Genomic DNA, 11,986 nt, shown 5'->3' with positions numbered 1-11,986 from the left:
AGAGAATGTAATAAACTTATAAATATGAAAATTTTTTCCTGTTAAACGTTAAGTGAGAGCACTGGCAATCTGTGGCAACATACTGTTACCATTTTTGTTAATACTGTGTTTGAAAGGAGAAAAAAAAATTCTTTCTGTCAGATGCCACAACTTCCTTCTGTAGATTTTTCTCTTTTAGCAAAGCATTTTTGTTCTAGAAATTAATTTTATTTAACATGACAGTCATTTTAGTGGAATGAATTTATTCTCAGATTAATCCTACTTTTAATTATTATGACTAATACAATTATTAATTTTATTTGCAGTTCCTGAATACCAGTTTTTCGCTTGAAGACAATTTTTCAAGTCCTTTCCGTCGCTTTGCTACTGGCCAGTCCACACCTGTTCGTGGTGGCGGAGCAGATGATGCTCAACAAGAAGATAGTCCTGGACCATTGTGTACGCCTAACCCTCCTCTCCCAGTTGGTCTCTTCAAGAAGGAACCATCTAGCAAAGAACACTGTACGCCAAGCAAGTCGAGGCGCAGTTTGCTTAGTACACCACGGACGCCAACTCCTTTTAAGGATGCTTTGGCTGAATGCCAAAAGAAGGGCGGTGTGAACTACATGGTAAGATGGATTAATAACATAATACATTTTTGTGCTTTCTTTTGGTACTAACAAGGGGAAGGCCTCGGACATGGCCAACCGATTCGGCTCAAATTTAGCAGGTTGCTTGTGTACGAAACGAAGGACTCTTAAGATATTTTGGCTCAACACCCCCACAATTTTGAGAACATCGCCCCTAAAGGCTATACCAAGCAATCAACTCAAAATTGGAGGGATCACTAGATAATTGTAAATAGAGAATTTTTCATCATCAGGTATAGGGTCCGCAAACGTAAACTTTTCCAGAAATCGAGGAAAGAAACTTTTACTACTGCCGCTTTTGTACCCAAATGGTAAATGCTTTTCGCCGACAGCGGCGATAGTGCAACGGCCAAGGTAACTGGCTGGGAATCGGAAAACCCGGGTTCGAATCTCGAAGAAACCTAGCGAATGTTCTTTTCATTTGTATTTTTCCAAATCTCAGTTGATACGGATAGGAGGGTTAATAAGGTAAGTAAATCAATAAAGAATGATAATAATAAGGTAGGCAAACTAATTTCCCAAACTCCGTGAGTTAGTAAAGTAATAAAATTTTAAGCCTTGTCACATGAAAACAACTCTGAGTAAGAGTGCTGCGAATTCCTCACAAGAGATCACAGATAGCCTACCGCGTGATGCTTGTTTACTGCGAGGCATGGGACAGAATGCACGTGGGGAGAGTTATGTTGTCCTGATTGCCTCTTCGTCATATCGTAGTTGTAAACCTGGTGTCCAGCACGAGCCTTATAGACGTCAATCATAAAGAGTTGTTTTCTGTGATTAGGCTGCCGAGAACCTCGCGGATACACTTAGTGATTTTTCCATTGTTAATGCGCCGAATGATACACGTTTTGTGAATGAATACAGTGTTCTTCCGTAAGTAACATACAATGAGTACTGTATGTAGTGTGTAGTAATTAGCTCGTCTGTTTATGCTGTAGTAACTAGTTATTGTTTGTGGTGTCATATCTTTCAGGTGCATAATCTGAATAATGGAAGATGTACACCCTTCGACTAGCGCTGTAATATATAGTTGGGAGCCTGTCACAGACGATGGCAAGCGGGAAGTAACCGACACTGTGTTTTGGTTTGTATAAGTGTTGCAGGACAGATGCATTATTAATGCACTACTGGAAGCAGGCAGTTCTGTTTCTCGGCATTTCAGATTGATAGGAGCGGCTATCGTCGAGCAATTTTTGGAGCTGACGAACGAAATGACTTTTGTTGATACTGAAGTACTATACCATGAAGACGAAGCAGAAGGTGATTCAGTGGAAGATATCCTGACTTGTGAATCGCAAAATGGTCGTAACACTTTGGAAATCTCCACGTCACTGGGAATGTGTGCTTCATCTGTTCCCGATGAGTAATACGAACCGGTTACTAAACAATTGAAGTGCGGTGCTATATCCCTTGGAGTGAAAGTAAAGGCAGTAGTGCTAGCCAGGAATCATCCAAATTGGAGCTTACAAACACTGAAAAAGAATGGAGCAACAACAGCCCTGAAAGGGAAGAAGGACTTGAAATTGTGGGAAAGTGATATCGTTAAAGGAGGGACAAGATATGACAAATACCAGGGGATAAATAAGTGGACATATGACCGATTTGTTGAATCTCGTTGTCGTAACGAAAATGTAACAACGAGAATACTTCAGGAGTGGGCTGCAGATGCAGCGCTTCAATATACGGCCAACAAAGATTTTACGTTTGCTGCGTCATTATCTTGGGCAAGAAATTTCAAATCAGAGTATAAAATTCTTCAATGAAACGTCATTAAATACATCTCTCATAAGGAGGTACAAAATATAGAAGATATACAGAAAGTGGCGGCTCTTTTCAGCACGCAAGCGGCGTCACTTATGACCAGTTTTAATCGTGATTACGTGATCAACACTGATCAAACAGGATGCGAGTATCGGGAGAACATTCGATGCACGTTATCACATAAGGGAGAAAAACGAATCCTTGTCGCAGTTGGTAGTAAAAAAAAGTAACACATTCGTACACGTGCAATATGCCATCACAGCCTCTGGAAAAGTGTTGCTTAAGGTTTTCCTGTGTTTACAAGATACGAATGTTACATTTGGTCCTCGGGCTATAGAAGAGGTCAGTCGTTTAACCGACTCATTGAAAAATGTTTACATTACCTGCTCCAAATCCGGAAAACTGACGAATGCGATTTACAGAACATTTCTTGAGAATGTTTTAAAACCATATGTTTCTGATAGCAAGTTTTGTCTAATATTGGTTTCCTGGAGTGTTCAAATTAATACTACAATATATGGCACTATGTTTATAGATGGTGAGGGTCAGCTGACGTGCACAGTAAAAGCAATACTGCCAAACTGCACACCTGTGTGCCAGCTGTATGATGTTTATTTCTATCGCCTGGTTAAAAACTTTATTTGCAGGCTTCAGAATTGCAGTGCAGTGTGCTTCTGGAAACCCAGCAGGAATTGCACAACTGCAGAGATGCAATAACTATTCACAGCATAATTCATAACCAACTTCCAGCACCGATTTTTCAGGCAATGATATCGTATGTGTGGTAAGCGTCAAAATTAATTCCCAAAAAAGACATATTTTTAAATGTAAACCAAGTTTGTTTTCCGCCGACTCTTCGGAAGGAATAGTGTAGCTGTCGAAAGATTGCATTCATTAGATGTTCTTGGCGCTGTGAGTATATTTGTTTCGAATGTTTATATGACAAGTACCATCCGTTTCGTTGTTCGAAGAAAAGTGAGGTCACGTAACAGTGACTGGAAGAGCCATTGTCAAGTGACATGGAGTAACATTTTAGTTGTTTACTTTCCCAAAAGGTTTGAGAAATTTATTTGCCTACCTTATTATTATCATTCCTTATTGATTTACTTATCTTATTAACCCTCCTATCCCTATCAATTGAGATATGGAAAAATACAAACGAAAATAACAACATCCGCTAGGTTTCTTCGAGATTCAAACCTGGATTCTGTGATTCCCAGCCAGTTACCTTGGGCGTTGTGCTATCGGTGCTGTTGGCAAAAAGCATTTACCATGTAGGTATAGTAACGGCAGTTATAAAAGTTTTTTACCTCGATTTCTGGAAAAGTATGCGTTTTTGGACCCCATACCTGATGATGAAAAATGCTTTATTTACAATTATCTATCGATCCCGCCAATTTTGAGTCGATTGCTCATCATAACTTTTAGGGATGATTTTTTTCAAAAATGCGGGGGTGTCGACCCAAAATGTCTTAGATTCCTTCGTATTAGGTTGTGCACAAGCGACCTGCCAAATATGAGCCGAATCGGTTGGCCGTGTCTGAGGCCTTGCCCTTGTAAGTTGCATGACTGTGTGTTGGGAGGTCGAAGTGGATATTAATTTGATAGGGTAGTAAAATTGTTCTGCAGTTTTTCATAGCTTCCTTGTTTCTGGTGTGTTGTAGAGCAGTGATTCACATCAGTATGTAATACAGCGTGAATGGCGGCATTTGAGCCTCCCTTTGTTGTTGAGTTTGAATGTCTTTGTCTATGGAACCATGTCATGCCATTTACAATTGATATGCAGCCTATTAATATGGAAAATAAACTCTGTTTCCTAATATCCATTGTGCAGTGGCAACTGTTAGAAAATAATCATAAGAGTAGTTTGTAAATTTAAAATGCAAGTAAGGGACGCCTCTATTATGCTCACATATATTTATTGGTGATGGTAAGGTGAAAGGAGGTAATGAAACAGACTGTCTTTAAAGAATTTTTTTGTAGTAAGAGAAATGTACCACCTAAGTTTTAGTAGCATTAGATTATTAGAGAATGTTGCTTGTACGTTAACATTGAAAGTTGTTCTGTTTTTTGATTTCGAGGGTAGTAGTGACAAACAAATTTGTAATGATAATTTGAAACATAAAGAAAAAAAATATTGTTTAAATGTTTTTGTATATTTTGATGTGTTTGTTCATGACAGAGGAGGACATGAAGAATTGTAGATATTCGTTTAATTTTTAGCTAGCTTCTTTGTCAGTGTATCCTCCAGGAGAGGGAGGTAGGGGAGATATTTACAGTACTTGTACTAATGGAACTATTGACAAAGCTTAAAGTAATCACCCAGAATTCTGCTACTTCTCTCCTTGTCCATCCTCTGTGCCAGGTAACGCTGACCGAGATGAAAAGTACCTCTTCTTGACTGTGGAAGATGAGAAATTTTCAACTAATAGTACTGCAGGTTATCGTTGTTATGATGTAGGAGGAAATTCCAAATGCATTTCATTCTGTAATTTTCATATTTCTGTACACTTTTGACTAAGTAGTCCACAGAATACCACATATGAATGCATTTAATTTTCTTGTTTTTCATATTTGATTTCTGCCTTAGTTGATTGTCTTAATAACCTTTTTTGCATATTTTTAATGTTTTTCTAACAACTTTCCATATAAATGATAGTACCACATTTTGTGCACGTAATTTATATGTTATATTTTTTTTTATAAAAATTTATATGTGAGATCTGTTTTATTCGTTACTGGGACTAAAAGTAGAATGGTGAAAAGATCCTCTCAGTTATTTTGGTTTTTCAGGAACTTTTCATTTTGAAAGCATGTTTTATGAAGCAACATCTTTTTATTCTTAAGCTTCAATGACATTTATTGAGAATTATTGATCACTAATAGCTTCATGACGAGTATGTGGAGCTCTATTTCCCACAATGCATTGCATTTTACGAAATTAGTGTAACACCTTCATCTGCATCATTGTCATTGATATGAAGCAATAAATAGTTACGGATTTGACCTCCTGATTGCCATTGCTTCTTAATATTAAAATGTGTCCCCTTGATATTATGAACTCCCACTGTTTATCTTCACTTTCACAGTATAGGTTTTTGGTTCCATTCTCCTTGTTTCCACACTGTAATCAAATACTAAATTTCTACGTTGAGTGCACCCTGTCAGATGTTCACCCAACTCCAAAGCTAAATGCAGTATTGTGGCAGTATGGCCGACCATATCTTTGATCAGTCTCAAGAGTCATCCAACCCCTCCCCCCCCCCCCCCCCCCCCAATGACCTATATATTAAAAAAAAATAGATACTACAGTTTGCTTGTTCAAGCCTTCAAAATGTTGAAGTTCATTGAATAAATGCTTCAATTATTAAATCCATTCATGCATGAGGTGATTTGTACTGAAAAGTGGAAGTTAATTCTGAACAATTAATAATTACTTCACCAAGAAAGTGAGGTTGGGGGGGGGGGGGAGAAGAAGAAGAAGAAGAAGAAGAAGAAGAAGGAATAATGAACAGGAACTTTATAGATCTGAAAGATGACCTGATTCATGAATAATGAAGGAAAAAATTAGATTCACTCTCTGCTCCTCATTCTCATTGAAATAGTAACTACAGTAGATCTACAATTATCCAAGTTCTGACTATCCAAATTGCTAATGATACAAATCACAAAATAATGATTCTGTCTCTGCACACTATTATCCTTCCCTCTGTGAACCTAGTGCAAGTGCAGTATGAACATTATTGGGATGATGAGCAACCGTCACCAGGTGGACTTTTACTGTTCCTTCTGATTACTAGTCAGTCTGTGTGTCATGTTCTTCCTGACTGTACTCTTTGTTTTGTTTGTTAATGCCTTTTGTTGTCCACCATGGCTTCCAAATTAAAATGTATTGTGTTATTGTTAGCAGGATAGATAAAAAGCCGGCCGTAGTGGCCGTGCGGTTCTAGGCGCTGCAGTCTGGAACCGCGAGACCGCTACGGTCGCAGGTTCGAATCCTGCCTCGGGCATGGATGTTTGTGATGTCCTTAGGTTAGTTAGGTTTCACTAGTTCTAAGTTCTAGGGGACTAATGACCTGAGAAGTTGAGTCCCATAGTGCTCAGAGCCATTTGAACCATTTGAACCATAGATATAAAATTTTAGAGCAATCAGATAGAGCAGTTACAAGTAAACAGTTGACTGAGATGTAGGATGTTGGACAAGCAATGATTTCAGATATTAAAAGGAGCAAACTAAACTTTTAAACTTCGTATCAGTGCTTGAAAATGAAGATGGAAGTTCCTCAAGAAAAACAATGAAGGCAGCAACAAACAAAAATTTAGAAGATGCCATTTTCAGCTGGTTTTTGCAGCAAAGTTCCATGGGAAAACTAATTTTTGGTCCGATTCTTTGTGAAAAAACTAAGATCTTAGCTCAGAAGCTTGGTTGTTCATCCTTTAAAGCTAGTAATGGTTGGCTATGAGATTTTAAGTGCAAGCACAGCGTCTGTGAAATAGATTTAAGTGTCGAGAAATTATGAGCAGACTCCAAAGCTGTATTTATTTATTTATTTGTTTAACCTGATCAGATTAGGCCCATCAGGCCCTCTCTTACATCGGACCAGTGTTCCACACATGCAGCATTTCACACATCAGAGTTACATCGTGACCATAGTTTAAATGAGAAAATTAGCTTACTCTAGTGACAATATGAATAAAGAGTAGTGACTAAGACCTAATAAAGTAAATGCGGCAGTATTTTTACAACAGATGCTATACATACAGATTATGATAAAAGCAATAATAATAACAGTAAAAAAAATCAAATAATAATGACAAACATGACTAAGACCTAATAAAGTAAATGCTGGCAGTATTTTTACAACAGGTGCTATACATATGGATTATGATAAAAGAAATAATAATAACAGTAAAAAAAATCAAATAATAATGACAAAACATGAGAAAGATTGGCAATAGTAATGAAGGTTTGTGCAGATGTACATCAATATCTTGGTGTGTAAAGTAGATGTTTACTAGTATAGCGAGTTTTGGGGAAGGGAGATTTAAGGAGGGGGAAAGAGGGAAGTAATGAGGTGAAGTGCATTCATGTACAGAGGAAGGCATTACTGTTGCTTAAGTAGATACATCATTAACTGTTTTTGAAGCTGGACATGATTTTAAGTTCTCTAACATAACGAGGGAGGTTATTCCAGAGTCGGGTTCCCGCTACTGTAAAGGACTTGGAGAAAGTGACTGAGCGATGCAGTGGAACGGAGAAGATTTTATTATAATGGGAACGTGTGTTTTTGTCATGTTGTTCCGACATGAGCGTTAAGGACGAGGAGAGATATGAGGGACAGTGTACATTTATAAGGCATTAGATGAGACAGAGAGTATGGAAATCTCTTGAGTTTTTCTGCACGCAGCCAGGACAATTTTGCATATGCTGGTGAAATGTGATCAAAAAGTCGAACGTCACAGATATATCGGACGCAGGCATTCATGATCAGTTCTAGACGTCGGGAATTTTCCTGAGAGAGGCCTTGTAGGATAATATCACTGTAGTCAATGATTGGGAGTATAAGCGTTTGTACTAATTTCTTTTTCAGATCGAAAGGGAAGAGTTTTTTATATTTTTGTAGGACATGAAGGGATGCTGATGCTTTTTTGCACACTGCAGTTACGTGCTCTGTCCAATTTAGATTTTCATCTATTATTACTCCCAAACTCTTTGCTGAGGGAGAGAAGTTAATATTTGTTCCATTTAGGATAAGAGGTGGTACGGATTCCCGATGTTTTGGCCTAATGAGCGTAGAGTGACCAACAAGTACCGCTTGGGTTTTAGATGGGTTTAGTTTTAGACCTATGTCCTGTGCCCATTTTGACAGTGCATCGAGGTCAGTATTGAAATTTTCAATAGCTTTCTTGAGATTGCTTGGTTTCGCACTTAGATACAACTGAAGGTCATCAGCATACATATGATATTTGCAATAGGTCAGAACCGATGACACATCATTGACATACAGAGAGAAGAGTCTAGGACCTAATACTGAGCCTTGGGGAACGCCTGACACTACCTGCCGCCATTGTGATTTTATATTCCCAGACAGGATGCGTTGCTGAAGAGACGTCATGTATGAGCGAAACCATTGCACTGCACTTGGTGAGAAATTTAGACTGCTAAGTTTGGCTAGTAAGATGTCGAAGTCGACAGATCAAATGCTTTGCTGAAATCTAAGAAGCAAATGATAATCGCTTCTTGTCTGTCCATGGCAAGTTTCAGGTCATCTGTCACCTTTATCAGAGCGGATGTTGTGCTTAGATGTTTACGGAAGCCTGATTGGTATTCGTCTAGTATGTTGTTAGTAGTTAGGTAATTGGTGAGCTGGTCATGAACTATATATTCTAAGGCCTTTGATAGTGCAGGAAGAAGGCAGATGGGCAGTAGTCAGAGGGTGCTGTGGCTATGTCCTTTTTAGCCAGTGGCTTAATTCGTCCCAGTTTACAGGCCTCAGGGAAAACACTTGATTAATGAATCGTTGAAAATGTCTGTTATAGAGGGCAGTTGTTGGTCAGTTATAAGTTTTACCATCTGGATAGTGATACCATCATGTCCAGTAGATGCTGATCTAATCCGCATTATGGCTTTCTTGACAGTACTGCAAGTGACGTGCTGTAGATAGAATTTTTCTTTGCTACAGTCGTTCATCCCCATGAAGTAATCAATGATTCTCTGTTTCTTCTGCAGTTCAATTTTGGTTGTAGGTAATGTGAAGAATCGGTTTAGTTCTTCAGCTGAGACCATGGGATTTTCTGCAACTTTTATTTTGCCTAAACCGAGACTACAGAGATTTTTCCACAGGATAGCTGGTCTAGATCTATTGTCAGCTAATGTACGGGCATGTCTGAGCTTAGCGTTTCTCACCGCTTGACTGACTTTGTTTCGTTTCTGCTTGTATACAGCATGATTTTCAGGTGTGGGGTGTATCTTGTATGCTCGATGTGCAGCATCTCTGAGATTCATGAGCTGTTTTAGTTCATCAGTCAGCCAAGGTGCAGGTTGCTTTTTTACTTTTCTGGTCTTTATTGGAGCATATTTGTCATATAGTTGAGTAATTTTGTTAGTGAAATCCTGGAGTTTGTCGTTTATGTCCATGAAGGGAGTAGAGGTCATCGCCCAAACTATTTTTTGTGCCTCAGTTTCGAGTTCAGGCAAATTTATGCATTTGAGGTCTCGGTATGTCGACAGTTTTTGTTTCTTTCTAGGGCATTCTAGTGAATACGTCATGGAAATGATGTCATGGGCAGACATGCCAGGCGCAGATATTTGAGAGGTGCGGATTACCTGCACGTTACGACAGAGAGTGATATTAATTGCACTTATGAGGATAACAACTAAAGTATGATGGTGGGTTACTAATTAAGGATGGAAGTGAGACTACCTTATGTAATAATTAACAAAATTACATGAGAAAAACAATTAAAGATGAAAATAGTTATGTGGAGAAACGAAAAGTTGATGATACAAATAATAACAAAAATTACACGAGAAAAAATAATTAGAGATAAAAAAAATAATTATGTAGAGAAACGAACAATTTGATAATACATTAGTTAAGATATGGTTGTCAGTGTAAACAATATAAACATACAGGTTAGTGGCAGCAAGATTAGACACGATTTAGCTTCTGAAGCACAGGCTTTCGAGTTCATTAACACTGCAAATTGTTTTCTTTCCGTTTTCGGTCTTAGCCATTATCCTGCCGTCATTTGTCCATACGTTCTGTAGCCCCAATTTCGAAATCGCGCTCTTCAAAATGTTTAGTCTTTCAGAGGTCAGATCCTCGCATACTGTCAGACCCGACTTCGCAAGATTCTTCTTTGCTCTGAAGATTTCAGATCTTTTCCTATACGACATAAATTTCACTATTATAGGTCTTGGTTTTGTAGAACCTGGCGACTTATGACCCACTCTATGACTTCTGTCAATGTCACTCAGAGTCACCTGCACGCCTAGCTTTTCTTGGACAAGGTTTGTCACAAGTTCATCTGTGTTCTCTCTGCTGCTCTCTGGAAGCTGTAGAGGTGTAGAAGATTTTATTGAAAAATTTAAAGTTGTAGCAGACTCCCGTGATACTGAGCTTTTGTACAATGCTGATGAAACATGTCTTGTTCAGAAAGCTCTGCCTAAAACCACTTTACCATCTAATAGGGAGTGTAGTGCTCCAGGACAAATTTAGTAAGACCGTGTTACGGTGCTTACCTATGCAATCTCTGCGTGAAGCTATACAATACCCCTTTTGTTGATAAGGAAGTCAAAAAGCCCAAGAGTATTTAAAAATATGAGAAAGCTTCCCCTCTTCTTATAAAAACCAACCCAAGGCTTGGATGTCAGCAGCATTGTTTATCGATGAAATTTTCATCCGTGAAGTGAAAAAGCAACAAAAATCTCTTGGAAAGGAAGGCAGTGGAATATTTTGATTGATGATAATGCACCAACTCCTTCCACTTGAGAACTGTTGGAAAGAGGAAATGGCCAATTTACAACAATCTTTTAACTGCCAAAAGTCCAAGCTTGTTGCCACCAGTGGACCAGTCTATCGGAAACCATGAAACACCATTATAGAAGGAAACTTTTGTTAAAGAGTGATGACAAAGAAGGTGTGTTGGGTAATGACAGAAAAAAAACACAAATGTGAAAAATTTTGCTTATGTGGTGTCTGAATCTTTGAGCTTGGTTAAGGCAGTCAATCAAAACATGCATGGAACAAGTTGAAAGGCATATCAACTGAAGAGAAGAAAGAAAAGGAGAAAAAGGCAAAAGAAGCTCAAGAAAAGGAAATGGAAGAGACAGGAGAAGATGAGGATGTCAAATTAAACACCTTTCAGCCGTCTAGTTTCCAAACTTACTGTATGTGGCTACCAGTTTTGGTGATTTACTATGCCATCTTCAGGCCCTTCACCAATGTGTAGGAAGATTCCACCTCACTTCAGGTGAAAGGTGTTTAATTTGACATCCTGTACTGAACAGGCGAGTCCCGCAACTGTCTCTGAAATGATGGACATACAGAGGAGAAGATAAGGATGACGTGTCACTTGAGCAATCAAGAAACATTCTTTTGAAAATTCCTGAATGTTCAGAAGTTAGTGCTGAAGATACAGCAGAAAGGATGATGTGTGTTTCGTCAGACCGTGGGTTTCAAATTCTAAATGATGATGAAGATGATGAACTTATTGAAAGTGTGGGAGAAGAAAATGTCGAGCAAGATGACCTTAATGTGGAAGATGAAGCATACACGGGACCATCAGCTAGTGGAGTGTTTGCTGGCTTCGAAATTGCGTTGAAGTGGATGGATGGTCAGCCCGAGTGTGACCACAAGCAACTTCTCACTGTGAAGCCCACGTGCGACTTGGCTGCCCGAAAACGGATGAAGACAGTCAAGCAGCTTACTTTGACCAAGATGTTCAGAAAGCAGTCACTTTCAGCACCTATACTGTACAGTTCACTATATAACATGTATGTAAAAGTGTTGCATTTTAATTTTAATTAATTAAAATCTTTTTTTCTTCAAATTTTTTTCTTCTTCCATTTTCAAAATACAGTACTGTATGTA

The 11,986-nt window shown here is 38.5% G+C and overlaps 1 protein-coding gene across 4 annotated transcripts in view; it reads left to right on the top strand.

Annotated features, from left to right (window-relative positions):
• Positions 1 to 11,986, top strand: part of LOC126262337 (myb-related protein B) — a 210,922-nt gene that overhangs the window by 180,513 nt on the left and 18,423 nt on the right. For all 4 annotated transcript variants that reach the window (XM_049958900.1, XM_049958898.1, XM_049958901.1 and 1 more), the window contains exon 10: positions 306 to 608. In XM_049958900.1, coding sequence (XP_049814857.1) covers positions 306 to 608 — 303 coding nt within the window. The remainder of the gene's footprint in view (positions 1 to 305; positions 609 to 11,986) is intronic.

This window comes from Schistocerca nitens, chromosome 6 (assembly GCF_023898315.1).
Source record: "Schistocerca nitens isolate TAMUIC-IGC-003100 chromosome 6, iqSchNite1.1, whole genome shotgun sequence".
In the NCBI taxonomy this organism is placed as follows: Eukaryota; Metazoa; Arthropoda; class Insecta; order Orthoptera; family Acrididae; genus Schistocerca; species Schistocerca nitens.
Note: the sequence above shows the minus strand (reverse complement) of the source record. Positions and strands in the feature narration are given on the sequence as shown.